Source organism: Stylophora pistillata, chromosome 14 (assembly GCF_964205215.1).
Source record: "Stylophora pistillata chromosome 14, jaStyPist1.2, whole genome shotgun sequence".
NCBI classification, from domain to species: domain Eukaryota; kingdom Metazoa; phylum Cnidaria; class Anthozoa; order Scleractinia; family Pocilloporidae; genus Stylophora; species Stylophora pistillata.
In genome coordinates, this window is record NC_142532.1 from 22,461,041 (window position 1) to 22,479,748 (window position 18,708).

The window sequence follows — 18,708 nt, forward strand, 5'->3', positions numbered from 1 at the left end:
TTCTATAACATCAAGAAATGGTTAGATATTCTAGTCTTCTCGGATAGGGACGAATAAATGGAGGTCCCGTCTCCTGCAGGGTTGGGGCAGGAGACGTACATTTCCCACACACGAGATTACGGTGTGATGGATGTCCTCCCCAGGGGTGGGATGGGTGGGTTAGGACAGCAAGTCCACATCAGCTATTACAGCTGCCAAATTAATCAACCTGCTAAAACAAATAAAAAAAAAAATGAAACTATGAACTACTGAACTAAAACTGCGGCTTGAATTACCGAACTCGGCGAACTTAAACTCCTGTACCTGGTAAGCGGCTGATTCACATTTTTCCTAAACGTGCTATGACTTAGTCTCCCTCGCAGCCGTAGCGTTGCGTGACGAGACTAAAAACGGCTGCGAGGGAGACTAGCTATGAGTAGACAGGAAACTAAAACCATTCAAAGTGAAAATTGTTCCTAAGTGTCAATCAAAGTTTGCCTATTGTCTGTTAATCATTAATTCCGTTGAGGGAACATTCATCATATCTGATGAATTAACGGTCTACTCCCAGTTGGTTTGTTAGCTCAATTGGTAGAGCGCTGCACTAGTACCGCAGAGGTCAGTGGTTCGAATCCCGTTCAGGCCTGATTTTTTCAGGTCTGATTTTCGCTATTGCATAAATAGCGCTCTCTACTGCGAGGATCGTCCATCATACGTAATAAAAACAATAGAGTGTTTATGTCTCGGAACTATCGGTCTGATAGTTGCCCCTTGGAAATTTGATGTTCTTAAAACTAGCATATTTACCCTCGAAGCTTCGCTTCTCGGGCAAATATTAGTTTTAAGAACATCAAATTTTCGCGGGGCAACTATCAGCCGATAGTTTCTCGACAGAAACACTCTAATGTTTAAATATTGTGTCACTTGCAGGCCGCACGAAATTATTTCAATAATGGCGGAGAGCGCGGAAAGATTAAAGAACCTCCGCAAATATCTCAGTTCTGAAAATATAAAGATACGGCACAGGGTTCACTCAAGGGAACATTATTTTGCAGAGAGGAGATGAATGAAGACAGGAAGTGGTAGTGAAAGCCTCTTTGGAGGTCTAACCTGTCGCAACTTTTTACAAATAAAACAATTTCATTTTACCATGTGGGAGTGACAGCCCCCCACCCGGTCACCCCCACCTCCGCCCAGCCCCCGACCCTTCCACTTAGGTCCCAACCCCTCCACTCAGCTCCGCCTTACCTGTATCAGAGAGCTGTCTTACACTGAGCATTTCACAGAAGGCTATAAAAACGTTTCGACATTGTTTTCAACGTGAAACTAGAATAGGAATCGTTTCAATCCATCTCAAACTAGGAAGCATTTTTAATTTTTCCGCTTCACTGTCTATCCCTTGTGCGCTCGTTTCGAAATTTTACTTTATGTCGTGTGCACACTTTGCAAATACGTCATGGAAAAAGAGGCGGGAATTCGTCAAAGGTTTCTTTGAACAAACCAATCAGAATGCGCTGTCCGATATTCTGACCAATCAGATTTCAAGTGGTGTTTCGCGCCGATTTTTCGTAAGAAAGAAATCTTTGCGTCAACGCCTCCCGAGTTTAAGGAGTTCTTCTTTAAAACATCTGCGATTGTGCTATAGTAGTTTTATTGTCTTTTCTGGTTAGTTTTAGAGGGGTTCCCCATTCAGAAGAAGTCACGAGTGTCGATTTAGTAGAACAGTGAAAAAGGTTTTGTCAGGAATTTCACAACGTGAGTAACTAAAATTTATACGGAAAAGTTTGTTTGAGTTTACAATCAAAGGCGAAGTTCAAAGTAGTTCATGGTATCGCTCCACTAGCTGCAATTTAACCCCAAAAGTTATGGCATGAATGGGTTTTAAATCGAGTAAGGATAATTTTCTAATTAATCAATTAACAAATATTCTATCCTGTTACGACAAGTTGGCATTTCCGCAGTCTGGACAAAGTTCTTTAGCGATTTAAGGGTCTTCTGCCCGGCTTGTCTTACTTCAACGAAAGGTCACCCCAGGTAACTAACTTGATGAATAAGTACGAGGGGAAAAAACTCTTTCTTAGGTTACTTGATCGTTATAAATGTAATACTTTGAATATTCGTTTGGATCGAAACTTTTCAGTGCCTCCTAAAAATATTACATTCTCAACAGCGGCCATAAAGGCGAATATACGCGATTTTGCCATAGTGGCAAAGTACTAAAGACTGCGAAAAGACAAAGAGTAAGAATATTCGCCATTTTCCTGCCCAACTCCTCTCCATATGTTCCCCTTGTAATGAAAATTGTTCGGTTTGGTCATATATTCACCAAAATTGCTGGTGTTTCTTACAAATACCAATTTAAAGTAATATTTGCTGAGATGCTAAAAGAACGACATCGTAATCTGTTCTTTGAGGAAACTTAACTTCAAGAAAAGATGAATCAACTGAAATTCGACATCACCCAGCCAAGATGCTCTTTTATTTGAGATGAATGACCTTCACTTTTATTTTATTTAATATTTTTAATTGCAAGTTATTCAACCTGTGCTAAATTACATCAACCATCTACGTAATTCATCTGTTGTGTTTGACGAACGCGAACTGATAAAGCTTTTAGAAAAACCTATCGCAAAAACAAAGGGAAAAATAAAAAATAAGTTTTTTAAAGTCAGGCTTTGAAAAGCTCTTATAGAAAGTTTTAAATATGAACGATAGATCAAATAAGTAGCTAGGAAATGTGCATACACTTCCCCAGTTCGACCAACGAACTTGCCGCAAACAACAGAGATCAATTTCTCATGAGACAGTAATGTGGTCACTCCTGAGTGAAGCTAGGTGGTATAACTTCCTTTGTAATACTAATAAGCCAAAGAAAGTTTCCTCTTTAATTAAGGATTTTTTTATTTTTTTCAGGAACATATGATCAGAGGAAACAATAATGAATTCTCTACTTGTGCTTGGGTCGATCCTCTGTTTTGTTTCTCTCTCTGATACAAGGAATATCAAAATGGGGGTCTTTCTTCCCTTCTCTGGTAGTTGGCCTGCTGGTTCCAAGATGGCATCAGCAATCCTGATTGCCATGGACAAAGTAAACAATGATCCTTATTGGCTTCAAGGACATAACCTGACCTTTGTACTTAAAGACAGCAAATGTGACGCAGGAACATCTCTTGGAATTGTGGTGGACTACTACACAGTAGAAAACCCTAAAATTGATGTCTACATTGGCCCTGGATGTTCAGTGGGATGTGTCCCTGGTGCCTATATAGCAGCTCACTGGAATATTCCTATGATATCTTGGGGATGCGCAGCTTCAGCATTATCAGACAAAACTTTGTATCCTTACTTTGTACGGACAGCTGGCACATACATTGGTTTGGGAAACCTCCTAAAGAGCATCTTAGCACATTACAATTGGGATCGCATAGGCTTCATGTCTTCAACAGAAACAGTTTTTTCAGAGATTGCGAATGCAGCAAAGGTCACCCTGGAGCAAGATGGCAAATATTCAGTGCCCTTTTTTGGGAGCTTTGTCCCTGCAGCAGCTGACATCGTCAAACTAAAATCCATGGTTAAGTCAATGGTAACCAAGGCACATGGTAAGTAACAAAAACAAGCCTGATGGAAGACAAGGATACAAAAACATATATGTAAAAAATGAACTTTTATGTTCTTTATTTCAATTTCTGACTGCTCTAAGCTAAATTTAAAGATCACCATAAAATAGAGCTGTAAATTTATCTTTTCTTTACAGTTTTCTTGTTACTTTGCTATGGTGATGTCTTTAGAAGTCTGATGCTTATCCTCAGTGAGCTGGGCTTGTTGAATGGGGATTACGTGGTAGTTAGCATGGAGACACTTTATGCTTCATGCCAGGCTGGTGATGACAGAGATGACGAGGCTTGCAAAGCTTTTGAAGGAATCATTGATATTAGTCAGTATATTCCAGATTCACAGGATTACGCAGATTTTACTACTGGTGTTTACAACAGGATGCCTGAAATGAACTACACAATCAATGCACCTAATGAAGTAAGTGCCCCTCTTACTAATTGGAAATGTACCCTAAAATGTATTAGCAAGGCATTACCCATTACACCTGAAATCCTCAATTGTGATTCGTGAAATGAAATGAAACAAAACAAAAGACAAAACTAATCCAACACACTAAATGATCATCAAATGACTGAACTACATTAATACTTCTTTCTGCTAGACTAACATTTATGCTGCTTACCTTCATGATGCCATTCTTCTATATGCATATGCCCTCAATGAAACTTTGGCGGAGGGTGTGGCCATAACCGAAGGGGCAAATTTGTCTAAGTCAATGATGGGAAGGCAATTCCTTGGTAAGCTTACTTTTAAGGCTAAATTTTTGATGAGATGGATCCATTCTGACACACATCTAGATTTACATAATTATTAACAAATATTTCATGAGCCATTATTAATTTCATTAAATCCTCAACACTTGGCGATTTTAAGCTTTTTCAGCTCCAAAACAGTTGCCATAATACATTTCCATATAGGGTGACTCAAAATATGAGGTGTTATCGAACAGAACACTCAGAATAAGAGGTGTAACCAATCAGAACACTAGAAATGCAATGTTCTGAGTTGAGAATGTAATAAGAGCTTATGACCCGGGTTAAATGAACCAATCAGATCATTAGAAATCCAATATTTGGAGTTGAAAATTCAATATTAATTTAAAATATTCCTTTCAACTAATATTAAGATGTCATCTACTTTTTACTTTAGATACAAAACCTTCCTTTGTGTTAGTTTCGTACAATAACAATGAAATTTCAAGTACACAGTATCACTGAACCCCAAAGAAAGGAAAAAAACTTGTCAGTACTTATGTGTAAAAGAGCTGAGGTTAATTCTTGATTCTCTAATGTTAACAGGTGTATCAGGTCCAGTTGGTATTGATGAAAAGGGAGACAGAGTTGCCTCCTACAGTCTGCAATCATTTCTACCTGGCATGTCAATTGTAAGGATTGCTAATTTTTTTGGCACAACTGGAGAACTTCAGCTTTTGAATAAAACAGTCATGTGGCCTGGTGGCACCACTAAGGTTCCTCTTGGAAGGCCACCATGTGGTTTTGACAATGAATTTTGCCAACAGGCTGCAAAAGGTAAAGGAGAGATTTACATGTAAAAAATCTAGTTGAACACGAATGAGTTCCCTGTACAGAATTTGAAAACATCAAACAGAAGAAAATTGTTAGCTCAAGCATGCAGAGAAGCAGTTAAAAAATATTGGGTTGTTACGCTAGTTTAATGTCAAAAGGCCCGGGTTATGGTGCACTTTAGGTGAAGTGATATGTTCAACGTAATCATATCTTTAAGTTCATCATTGGTGTCATTTGTTAGAACTTTTTTCTTCTAGAGGAGGATCCTTCTTGGCCATACATCCTGGCAGGATCTCTTGCCTTTGTTTTGGTTGTTTTAATTCTGGTGGGATTCTTTTTGTGGCAAAGGTAAGCTCATAAAGTGTTTTAAAAAATTAGCAATCACATGAATTTCAATGGCATGGATGAGAAATGGTATAGAATAAGACTTGAGCCTGCCAAAATATCAATAACTGTTCCTGAAATCTCTTCCCAATTTTTAAAAAGTTTTTTTTACGTGGTTTAATAGGAAACAAGCTTTTGAAGCATCTCTGTTGGCTCAAACGTGGAAAGTAAAATATGATGATATAAAATGGCCAAAGAACAAAGGAAAGCTAGGAAGTAGAAAGAGCATGGTATGTCAATGATATAATTACACTCAATGTCAGTTTCTATTTTGTATTATTTTCTAGTCACCTTTTCAACCATATTCTCCAGCCACTATAGATTTTGTACTGCTTTCTTCTTAAGCCTTTCGTATATCAACAAAATATTGTTAATAAACAGAAAGAAATTGAAAAACTTGAAATGTGTCACAAAATAGTCCAGTAATGTATATGGGCATCTGTTCAATGCTATTTAGACTAATTGATTACTCCCTTTGTCTCTTCTCTACAGCAAAGTATGGCAGGAAGTGACCAGGGCGATGCATTAGATGATATTAGAGGACAAATATTCGCTGTTCTTGGAATTTATGAGGTTCTCTTCAACTTTTTTCTGCATTCATCATCAGTGACAAATACTAGTTTGCATGTCTGTTTAGCAAATTTCTTATCTTGGGGCTGTCGTTTTTAGCAAACATGAAATCAATGTTTCTAGAAAAGATTTGTTTACAGGAAATACATAGTTAAGCTTTTCCCAAACAAATACAGTACTGTAACATTTATCAAGTATGGACTGTCTGACTCTTACCAGGGTAATTCAGTGGCAGTCAAAAAATTACACAAGGCAAAAGTTGCTCTGGAACGTGAAGTGATGTTGGAACTAAAAGAGGTAAAACATCAAATTGAAGTATTAATTTGCTTTGCTGTTTTTGAAAAACCTAATGAAATGTCTGAATCAGATGTATATATCAGATGTATCTGAAAAACAGAAGACTGTAAAAATGTTCATCTATTTATTTCAACATGCAATTGCTATAACAAGGTCTTTATTTCTTCAGATGAAAGATATCAACCATCAAAATGTCAACACATTCATTGGTGCTTGTATTGATCCCGGAAACATTTGCATCATAACTCAATACTGTAACAAAGGAAGTCTCCAGGTAAAATAAGGACTGATTTAATTAAAATGACAAATTATCAGCACCTCTTGCACCCAACTGGATCTTGGTGCACTTTTTTCATAACTGGAATTTTTTTCAGGATGTGTTGCATAATGACACCTTGAAGTTGGATTGGATGTTTCAGATGTCAATTTCATGTGACATTGCAAAGGTGGGTACAGTTTTTGGTGATGCAGTCAGTTTGATGTTTTACCAACCAAACCATCTTTAATATTTTGGCTGACAAGTTGAGAGAAGTTTCCTGTGGCTTTATGCTGAAAGGTACAAACTGCTTTACATGATTGTGCAATTAAATGTTGATTTGTAGAGTTGACTAAAGAGAAAGAGTAGTAAGCGGCGAGCAAAGAGCACTAGGATTCTAGAACACAACTGCCATGTTTATTTCACCTCGTGGTCTCTCGTTACATATGTGAGCCGAACAATAAACAGCCAATAGAAAAAACTCGCACTCTCACAAACTTCTTGTTCATTTTTCTTTTCACACGCACGTGTTCACCACCTTATTTGTTAGTACTGCTGAACGTCACTAAACTGTGAGGGGTGGGCTTGGTAAAACTCTCGTACATATGATAATTTATGCTAATTCTGACAACCAGATGAGATAGCCAATCAACATCCCTTCTTCTGGGAGAAAGAAAAGAAAGCTTAAAATTTTTGGAGTGTCAATAAAAACAGTTACAACGTCGACGAAACTATGGGTAAGAGGTACTGTTTATAAGTCAACATGCCTATAATAAAATCATGACCAATTAGAAACCAGTGGCAATTACTTAATTATATAGTCATTAAAACGAACAGGAGGATTTATGGATCGTCTTGGTCTATTTACTGCAAGGCTGTTGGGCTGAGCATTTTGGGGGTTGCTTGCATTGTTGTCACTGTTATTTGCCACTTCACCAGGTAAAGATTTGGCAGACGCCGTCTGTTCTTTTGATGCTGTTTGGTTGGAAGAGTGAGGGACATGAGATGGGGAAGTGTCTCGAGTCTTGAGGTTTACTTGTGTGGGCCTAAGGTGAACTCTCTTTCGTCGATATGTGCTTCCATCAGGTCTTTTGAGTTCATAGGTGCTTGGGCCTAGTATGTTGGAGACTTCACCAAATTTCCAATCTCTTCCTTCCAAATGTTGAAAGAATATGTGCTGTCCTACGTCCAGTTCAGGGAGACTCTTTGCTTTCCTGTCATGGCTTTTCTTGACGGTGTCGTTGCGCGCTTGACGCCTTACCTCAATGGGATCATTGCTCGAGTGAGGGTACGAGTAAGCCCGTCTTACGTTTGAACATGAGTTCAGCAGGGCTAAGACCAACGTCCTGTCGCGGGGTGTTGCGGTGCTCCAATAGAGCTTCAAGTGGATCACTACCTTCTTTGTGAGTCTTGATCAGCAGTTTCTTCATGGATTTCACGGCTGCTTCAGCTTTTCCATTTGCCTGCTGGTGCATGGGTGATGAAGTCACGTGGATGATATGCCAGTCTTTAGCAAACAAATTGAATTCAGAGCTGGAGAACTGTGGGCCACCGTCCGATACAATCATTCTGGGGATTCCTTATCGAGCGAAGTGACTCTTGAGTAGGTTAACTACACGAGTGCTTGTTTGAGTACTGAGGAGATCAACCTCGATAAATGTAGAATAGTAATCAAGAGTTACTAGGTAGTACTTATGCGCAATTTGGAAAATGTCAAGTCCAATCTTTTGCCAGGGTTCGTCACCCTCCTTGTGTTGCTTGAGAGGCTCATGTTGATTCTTTGGCTTCATTTCTTGGCAGGCTTCACATGAGTCAGCCAATTGCTTTACGTCGCTCGCCATTCCGGGCCAGAATACAGAACTTCGAGCTCGTCGGAGCATACTGTCAGCACCGAGGTGAGAGCTATGTAGCCTCTTCCTTATTCTTGACCTCAAAGATTGAGGGATGGCTATTGCTTCGCCTTTAAGGAGTACGCCATCGGCTGCAGATAGAGTGTCACGGATGTCAAAATAGGGAAATGCTGAGGGAGGAATGTTGCGTTTTCCACCTGGCCATCCGTTCATCACTAGTTCCATTACATCTTGTAGACCATTGTCTTTCTTCGTTGCTTCCTGTATTTCTTCCAGGTGAGCATCAGGAATGTTACCGAATATGTTGACGTTCATGATTCGGGCACGGTTGTCGTGATTGTGACCATTGGAGTTGAGGTGAGCTCTGCTTAATGTGTCAGCTAGATGAAGTTCAGATCTCTTCACAAACACAAAGTTGACATCATAGCGATTGTAGCGCATCATCAAGTCTTGAAGGCGTTTAGGGGCTGTGCTCAGAGGTTTGCGGAGTATTGCTGACAGGGGTTTGTGGTCATTCTCTACCGTCACTGCCCGACCATAAGTGTACTGATCGAAACGCTCTAGTCCGTACAGCACGGCTAAAGCTTCCTTCTCGATCTGAGCCCAGTTCCTCTCCGATATCGTCAGTGCACGTGAAGCATACTCAATAGGACGTCCGTCTCGAAGAAGTACTGCACCTATGCCATGCTGGCTGCTGTCGACTTGGATTACAATTTCCTTTGAAGGATCATAATAAGCCAAGCATGCAGATTCAGACAGCTTTTCCTTGAGAGTGCCAAATGCTTCTTCGCATTCTTTGGACCATACAAATGAGGCATTATTGCGAGTTAACTTTCTCAGTGGTTCAAGCGTACCTGCAAGATTTGGAATGAATCTGGATACGTATTGAGCCATGCCACAAAGACGTCTTACGCCTTCTACGTCAGTGGGAGCAGGCATATCAACTATGGCCTTAACTTTAGCTTTGTCCACTTCAATGCCATTGCTAGTGATCTTGTGACCATGGAACGTAATATCTTTGAGTCCAGTTTCTTGCTTATCTTCATTGAGTGTAATGTACCTTTCTTTACATCTTTGTATACACTTCGAGAGATTCTGGTTGTTGTCAGCGAGTGCTTCGGATTCAGTTGCCCCACAACCAACAATGATAATGTCATCAACAATATTGAAGACACCATTCAAGTCTTCCAGTGCTTCATCAATTTTCCGTTGAAAGATTTCACTTGATACTTTTAGACCAAACGGTAACCTCTTCCATCGATATCTACCAAATGGGGTTATCATTGTAGTGAGTTTACTTGATTGTTCATCAAGTCGAACATGCCAATAAGCCTCTTTGACGTCAAGTTTGCCGAAGACTTTGGCGTTCTTGAGCTTAGGGAGTACGTCATCCAACACAGGTAGTCGATAGTGCTCACGTTGAAGTGCACTGTTCAGAGGTTGAGGATCTATGCAGATCCGGAGCTTACCGTTGTTTTTGTGCACGATAGCCATTTGACTGACCCATTCAGTCGGTTCAGTAACTGGTTCCAATACGCCTTTGCGTACCAGCCGATCCAGTTCCTGTTTGACATCATTTTCAATGGCTAATGGTACTTTACGACATGGGAGTACTTTGGGGGGTACAGACTCATTCACCCTCGGAGATGCCACTCCCAGGTCGCCCAGTGGAGGAGTAGACACCTTTGAAATGAAGGCATTACAGTTGATGGTTATAAAACCAAGTTCTTGTATAGTATTAAGGCCAAGAAGATTAGTAAAGCCGTTAGGAACTTCAATGAATTTGATTTCATGTTGACTGTTGTCACTTGGATTAGTGGTAGTTAAAGAAGTTCCACCCAGAGGTTTGAGATTGGTCTTGTTTGAGACGAATGTTTGTTGGAGATACTTGCTGCCTTCCGACATGTATTTGGCAAACTGTATTTACGTCAGCAGCACTGTCCAGTTGGAATTTCACGATACGGTCATTGATAGAGAGATTCGCTGTGACTCCAGTTTCCTCATCATTAATGGCGAAAAGCCATTTGTCATCAAAGTCATTATTAGGGTCATTATGATCATCCGATTGAGACACAACAGCATGTACTTTCTTCGAACATTTGGATTTGAAATGGTTCAGGCCTTTGCAATTATCGCATGTCTTACCCCAAGCCTTACCCCAAGCTGGGCATTTTTCTCGTTTTCGTTCATGTTTGTATCCACAATATTTACAACCAAACTGTAAATTGTCATTACCTGCCTTCGACATGCTGCTCTTGTTGGATCTGGTTCTCCTGTCTTGCAGCTTTGGGTTGGATTACTTGGAGACTTTGTTCAGATTAGATGGAGTTGAATGTGAGGCGCTTCCGATGTTGTTTTTAAGCTCTTTTACTTGTTTATTTGATTGCTCGAAAGCTCTGCATATTTTCAGGGTTTTGTCGAGTGTGAGATTGTCTTCTCTCAATAGAAGCTCTTGTAGTTTTCCAGTCACTGTGAAGACGATTTTGTCTCTCAGCATCCTATCCTTTTCAAGAAAGTTGCATGCAGTGATTCTTGTTTGTAACTCAGTGAAGAATTTGTCGAAGGGCTCTTGATACTCGATGTTCCAGAACCGATGTGATTCCGTCACCTCGTTGTCCCGTGTGTTGCAGTATTTTTCGAGTGCTTCGAAGACTTTTTCGGGGTCATCTTTATCTCCTTCCTCGTTCCACGTGAAATTATCGTATACTTCGAGGACATCATTTCCGGCACAATTCAAGATGATTGCTGTTTGAATTTGTTTTTCCTTCGCCGTCGCTCCAGAAGCGACTAAATACACTTCGACTTGTCGTCGCCATCGTTTGAAGTTTTCTGAGATATTTTCCAGAATTTATGTCGAGTTGGGGCGGTAGACGAAAATTTCCTGTCGCCATGATTGAATTTTACAATCCCGTAGCTGCCACCATGTTGATTTGTAGAGTTGACTAAAGAGAAAGAGTAGGAAGCGGCGAGCAAAGAGCACTAGGATTCTAGAACACAACTGCCATGTTTATTTCACCTCGTGGTCTCTCGTTACATATGATAATTTATGCTAATTCTGACAACCAGATGAGATAGCCAACATTAAACACTCTAAGGTCATGCTAATAATAGTAGCAAAAATAAGTTTTATCCTGTGTTACTCAGGAGAGATTTGTTTGGTTGTCTTGGACAATTAAGTGTGGTTTTCCGCTGGCTGAGGGACGAAAGAAGCGGAAAATGTTTTTCTCACACGCAGCTGGGAGAATGGGTTCGAGTGTGTGGGGGGTCTCCAGGTCACATGGCGTTTCAAGGTTCTGTTCAATTGTTTGGTTGCCTTCTGCCATTGCCTGACCTTCCCCACACACCCACTCTCCATATGTTTTTAGGGATATAGGATTTCAAGTAGTGCCTTAGTTCCAGTTAATCGTGCATGTCAGTCTTCTGTATCTAGGCTCAGTTTTAGCTGTTTTGTTCGTGTTGTAACCCTAATGATTCATCGTGTTGATATAATAAAGGTCGGGTTGCATCGTCGGCTTGGCGTGGCTCCCAGTTGTGTGTGAGAAATTTTCTTGTTTCTGGGCGAACTTCCAGACATATTCAATAAGTCACATTTCAATCACATCCCATAGCATGAGCTGGATTCATAGCCTCGGTCATCAAGATATTTTTTACCATTCATTTATTCTTCAACAGGGCATGCACTTCCTGCAGAATAGTCCAGTTCAGGTACATGGCAACTTAAAGTCGTCAAATGTGCTGATTGACAGCCGCTGGACATGCAAACTAACCGACCATGGGTTGTTTCTCTTCAAAGAAGGACAGGAGATTGACTTGGAAGCTGGTGCAGATACCAAGTATTATGGTAAATGAATTTTGATGGGAAAAGAAGTTTAGTTCAGTGTTAATTTTCTGATTCTTTTCTACTCAGAAAATCTTTGGACTGCACCAGAACACATCTTCAACACCGAGTATCCTCGTTCTCAACCTGGAGATGCGTACAGCTATGGAATCATCCTTTCTGAAATTGCCACTCGGGGTTTACCTTTCAGCATGTATGAGGACTTGTCAGCTCAGGGTATGCATTCTGTGCCAATTTGTTTATTAAAAGAAAGCTCTGAACTTACCTTACAAACTTTGCAGAAATATAATTTGGTGTTGATATTCTCGAGGGTTTCCTCGGGTAAACTTATCACACATATTATTAATCTGGAACAGCAGGCAGAATTCCAACGCCAGCCGCCTTTGATTTGTAGTTAGCATTGCGTGACAGAATAACAGAGAACGCGTTCTGTACAGGAAAAATTACTCTTTGGTTCTGTCAATAAATAATCAATTTCTACTGTATTTCGTATAGATTCTGACGGTCGTTAAGCTTTCTCTGCTGGAAAATTCTCGTTAAAAAGTAAGCAATTCTTTTGGCTAATGCAGGGTCTTCGTTTTCGTAGTACGAAAACGAAGACCCTTTCTTAAAAGCCCGAATAAAGCCCTTAACCCCTTAACCTCAGGAAGGCCCTAAAATATTCCGATCACTCCTTCGATAGGGATGTCTGTTCCAAATTTGGACTCATTGCATAGAAAAACAAATCGAAGAGCCGAAAGCAGTGGTGGCGGAAGAAAGAACAAGAAAAACCACGCGCGAACTGTCTTAGCATATCAAAAGCTGAAATAACAATTACTAGTGCTCAGGGTACGTCTACAATCGTCCTTTCAAAGGATTTTCTGCTTTCAAAAAAGGGTCTTCGTTTTCGTACTACGAAAACCATGACCGTGCATTAGCCAAAAGAATTGCTTACTTTTTAACGAGAATTTTCCAGTAGAGAAAGCTGAACGACCGTCAGAATCTATTTTGGCTACGAAATACAGTAGAAATTGATTATTTATTGACAGAACCCAAGAGTCATTTTTCCTGTACAGAACGCCTTCTCTGTTTTTCTGTCGCGCAATGCTAACTATACATCAGACGCGGCTAGCGTTCGAATTCTGCCTGCTGTTCCAGAATAGTAATAGGTGTTGTAAGTTTACCCGAGGAAAACCTCGAGAATATCAACACCAAATTGGCTCGCATAGCGAAACAGAACAGACAAGACGGGCCGTATAATAATACGGATAATAATGGGAAGAAACGCGTGAAGTGTAATGTATTATATGCGGTGGCCCACAAGTGCGCAACAAATTCTAAAACTCTACGCCGAATTCCAAATGCCCACACCAAATTCAAATTGCTCACACCGAATTCTAAATCTCCATGCTGAATTCTAAAATCTCCACACCGAATTCTAAATCTCCACACCGAATTTTAAATCTCCACACCGAATTCTAAATCTGCACACTGAATTCTAAATCCCTCGCGCCGCAAAGTATGCCACACACTTCTATAACCTGACAAACTTCCAGGTCCATTCAGCTCTTCGTGTATTCTTGCTCTTACATCTTGATCGTCTGAATCTAAAAGATTTCCTCCAAGGCCAAGTGACTTGAAACTTTCCTTTAGCGTTTTCCAGTTCAGGTGGATTCCATGGTACTTTTGCAAAAACACAATATAACTTCATACTCGTACCCCTCATTAAAGTAATACTTTATCGTTAGCTTTTCGAGATCAAGCTCGATACCGCAGTTGGAACAAAATCGGTTAATAGATATCGTTGCGCCACAGTCATCACATTTTAACGCTACTGTTCTAGTCGCCATTTTCTTTCCATGCATAATTCAATTCGATGAAACAATACTCGTATATATATCCGTATTATTATATCACTAACCTTTGTTGCTGTTTAATGTGTGTTTAAGTTCTAATTTCTACGGTTTTCTGTTTACAGGGTCTTCGTTTTCGAGGGTCTTCGTTTTCGTAACACCTATAATATCAAAAATGATGACTTATTTAGCCATAATTGGGAATTTGTTCAATATCAATTGAAAGGCATCAAACAAAAGCTGTGGTGGTTTTGATCCATAAGAGAATTACACCAGTACCAATCAAAATGTTGGTTTAGCCTTGCATATATTGCTGATAGTCTAAAGCTTTTAAAAGCAGTAAGGCCACTACTCAAAGCTAAAAATAGCACATAAAACTACCAGCTCGACAAGCTAAGCTACTGTCTACCAAATGTTTTAAAGTTTGATTTTTCTGCTTTAAATTCAATTTAGTCACAACTTTGATTGAACATTTTCTAGCTGTTGTTGAGCGTGTTAAAAAAGGAGAGACCCCAGCCTTCCGCCCACGTATCACCAAGGACACTGTAGGACATACACTCTATGTTGACATGATGAAAATGTGCTGGGATCAAGACCCACTTGCCAGACCAAAGTTTTCAGACTGCATTAAATATCTTAAGCAGATGAACAAAGGAAAGTAAGTGAATAAATGGCCGAGTCTGCAAAGTTTCTGTTTTAATTAGAAGTTCATTACACGTGATTGGATTTCAAAACACTTAGTTTCTGCTTTCCACATTCAATAGATAAGAAATTTTAAGATATTTTCAGTGACATCAAAATTTGGTTTAAAGGCATTTATGATGATGGCTTACGATTGACACGCTATTCGTGAATTTATGATGATGTCATGCTTGTTTCCTTCAGGGACTTCAACATTATGGATACAATGATCACCATGATGGAAAAGTACACAGATCACTTGGAAGACATTGTCGCTGAGCGAACAGCTGAGCTTGCAGCTGAGAAAGCGAAGACTGACGAGCTTTTGTACAGAATGCTTCCAAAGTAAATTATACTCGATACTGCTTAGGTTTAAGGAACCCGCAAACGTTTTCTTTGCAATGCAAATTAGAATAAGAAATAAGCATCCTTAATCCGCAACAGTTAACATTCATAGTACCTTGATCTTGAGTTGGTGTCAGCCTTTGGGCGTGTGCCAATACAGCTATGGTTTCCAAGGGGTGATGAAAGCTTTTTCGGTAAGATTTCAGAGTGTGCAGAAATTTAAGCTTTTATCAGGCAAAAGTACCATATAACCCCAAACATTAATTATGCATTCAGACTAGTAGACTTTATTTTTAAAGTTTTGTCGTGAAAGACAACGAAGTGGAATGCATAATTAATGCATGGGGTTATATGGTACTCCTTCCCTTTTATCCTTTCCATAATTTAACTGTTATATTCCTGACTATCCCTGTGGTAAAATTACAACCCCTCTGAAGAACACACTTCTTCAATCTAAATACGCCGCCATTTTGTGTAATCCCAGACCAGTCTTACAACTTGTGCTCACGGTCTTTTAAAGTGTGTAATATAAAATATATTTCGTATTCACTTTTAATCTATATTTGTTTGTTTGGTTTTTTTTTGTGACAGGTCTGTGGCAGAAGAACTTAAGAGAGGACAGCCTGTTACTGCCGAAACGTTTGATTGCGCTACACTCTTTTTCAGTGATATCGTTGGTTTCACCAAGCTGGCATCTGAAAGTACTCCTCTACAGGTACATGTGTTGGAGAAATATACATGTCGTAAGTCGACCTCCTTTGATATCATGTTGTGAGAAAATGTTTTCTTTTGTGTATGTCTTTCTAGATTGTTGACTTGCTTAACGACCTTTACACTTGCTTTGACGAAATCATTGACATGCATGATGTCTACAAGGTAAGATTTGTTACATGACTGAATACTGCCGGACCTGTCTCCTCATAAACAAGGTTAAACTAAGGTCAATTTAATAGAATAACTTTGCAGAAGAACAAATTTATACATCTATTGCTTATAATTTAGGTTGAAACCATTGGTGATGCTTACGTGGTCTCTTCCGGGTTGCCAAACAGGAATGGAATCAGACACGCTGGCGAGATAAGTAACATGTCCTTAGATCTGCTGTCAGCAATGACTACTTTTAAGATAAGGCATGTTCCAGGAAAACAGCTACAACTCAGAATTGGGATTCATACAGGTTAGAAACCTTTTCTAAGCTAACTTAACTTCATTTAAGGTCATGAGTTCATAAACTGATTGGAACAGAGGCTTAGCCGCGGGGATCTTTCATTATGGGGAGTCCTACATGCCAACGTCTTGCTGGACTTGCTGGCATTATGGGGCACGCCAGGTTGTTGAATTATTATTTTTCATAACATGGGAGTCATAACCCCAGAAGTTTCGCCCCTTTGGAACCCTGGACAAGTTTACGAAGGAAAAATTAAGAAAGCTGTGGTATCATGAAATTGTGTGTGATTCTGACTTGTGCAATGCCTTCTTTCAGGTCCTGTGGTTGCCGGAGTTGTCGGTCTTAAAATGCCACGGTATTGCCTGTTTGGTGACACGGTCAACTACGCGTCAAGAATGGAGTCTTCCGGTTTGGGTAAGGAAGAGTCCCCTCGGCATGCATTACGCGATAGCGTGATTGCTGAAGAGTCCCGTTTTGCCCGCAGTTTTCAATCCCAAATTGGCTTCAGCATTATTCCCTACAATAAACAGGGCTCTATAAACGGCCTGTGATTAACAAGCGTGAACCTTTATCACATATGTGAACTACAACTCCAGCTTCAATTATCTATAGAGTAGAATTCAACTCTTCTGCATGTTGGTGCCACCCCACCCCCCACCCCTCACCCCTTTCTCAATTGTTGGCAACTCATTTTCAGACTGTCTTTCTGTGACATCTTCGCTTAATACAGCCTAACGGTTTTTCAGCTCTTCGAGTTCACGTGAGTCCTGAATGCAAAGAAGTTCTTGATAAACTTGGTGGATACGTGCTAGAAGAAAGAGGATTCGTGGAAATGAAGGTTAGTGAGTTCTTAGTTATTTTAAATGATCAAATATTTTGAAGCAAGTGCCTCGTAACTGCTAGAGCTTACAAGGGTTTCCTAGTGTGAAGCAACTAGAATCGAATTTGTTCAGCTGTTCTTGGAAATTAATGTTTGTAATTGCCTCAGCCGATGACCTGTTAACGTAGCGAGTAGTCTTTATCAGCATTCTGAAGTAGCAAATATATGTTGTACAGTCGATGCTCACTATAACCCACATTCCCAACTCAACTTGCGTCATCCACAAGGACGATACAATTGTAATCAAGCTATTTATTTAACTTTTAGGGCAAGGGGAGCATCCTTACTTATTTCCTAAAAACAAGAGACGGATTTGACAAACCTCTTCCAGATCTCACCATGGCGGCTGGCATGGAAGAGCACTCTTTTAAGTAGATGCATGTCATGCAAACTTTTTTTCCCCTCATCTCCCTTACAGTCATTTTATCGACAATATGAACATTTGTTTGGAAGACTTTGTTTTTTTTTTTAATCCTGCCAGGTTCGTCGCTGGCTCATCTGTCTCTTCACTGTAGTTTATCTCCGTCTCAGTTTCTTGATTTTAAACTGTTCTACTAAATAGGAAGACTCTTAACGTACTTACTGTGTACAGAATTTACTGTTGAAACCCCAATGTCATGAAATGTAATTTCTCTGTAAGACTATCGGGAAAAAGGTATGAACGAGGTCTTACAAGGATCATCAATCCCGTTTTTAATTTTCTATTCTTGGTTTCTCCCATTAATCAGTTCAGTTTTTTTCAGAGATTTATTCACAGATTAAAGGAAATTTTATGGTCCCTGGATCCTACCCCGCAGAAATCTTTCCGGCAAACAAACTATGATTGAAATAGGACTAATGAAGCGCATTTCTAAACCATGGCAGCATATCTTTAGGTATGCTTTTCAGTTACATTCGAAACTAACCTAATGGATTGATCACGAAAATGTGCCAAAGCTCGAGATGCAGTGCAGCGATTCATTAAAAAAAAATTGCCTTAACTGTTGGCTGTATGAGAATTCTCCAACTTGAAAGCTTTGTTTCTTTTTCGCTGATCAATTTGGGAGTTGTTGAATCAAATTTTTTTTCTTGTTTACTTCTCCTTGTTCTGTTTCTTCGTATGTTTGCTTTTCATCCGAGTCGTTTTTCTTCAGTTCTGTGCAATTTTCACGGTGTTTATCAAAGAGTCAGGAAGTAGCCCAGAACGATCTAGTCACAAATTCCATTTCGAGAATTGAACAAAAATAAAATATTTTAGCAGTGCCTACATTGGGCATATTTCGGGAATCTCCATGACTTGTTTCTGAACGTGAGTAACTTAAAAAGTTCAAACAACTTAGAGTTAAATCAAAGTATTTTAGATAATTAATGCATTCATTTCCCTTGCATTTTGTGAATTTTTCTCCATCTTTGACAGAAGCATTTTTAATGAAATTGAGCTATTCAAAACGTTATTTTGAAGATTATAAAAAAAATTTAAAATTTAATAAACATTGAATTTTACAAGA

General features: G+C 39.6%; 1 protein-coding gene across 3 annotated transcripts; it reads left to right on the top strand.

Annotated features, from left to right (window-relative positions):
* The first annotated feature begins 1,571 nt into the window (after positions 1-1,571).
* LOC111334554 (atrial natriuretic peptide receptor 1) lies at positions 1,572-18,708 on the top strand. 3 transcript variants are annotated; one of them, XM_088745382.1, is made up of 22 exons: positions 1,572-1,734; positions 1,926-2,013; positions 2,893-3,578; positions 3,734-4,011; positions 4,196-4,331; positions 4,893-5,123; positions 5,378-5,468; positions 5,629-5,734; positions 5,997-6,077; positions 6,294-6,371; positions 6,541-6,645; positions 6,746-6,817; positions 12,150-12,318; positions 12,385-12,531; positions 14,628-14,805; positions 15,033-15,173; positions 15,765-15,888; positions 15,981-16,049; positions 16,176-16,350; positions 16,657-16,755; positions 17,088-17,179; positions 17,489-18,708. In XM_088745382.1, exons 3-22 carry the CDS (start codon positions 2,918-2,920, stop codon positions 17,594-17,596), a joined length of 3,141 nt encoding a protein of 1,046 aa, XP_088601508.1. In that variant the 5' UTR covers positions 1,572-1,734; positions 1,926-2,013; positions 2,893-2,917; the 3' UTR covers positions 17,597-18,708. The 3 variants fall into 3 exon arrangements, with proteins under 3 accessions (XP_088601508.1, XP_022796077.2, XP_088601509.1); XM_022940342.2 differs by lacking the exon at positions 1,926-2,013; XM_088745383.1 differs by lacking the exon at positions 1,926-2,013 and having other exon boundaries at positions 3,929-4,011.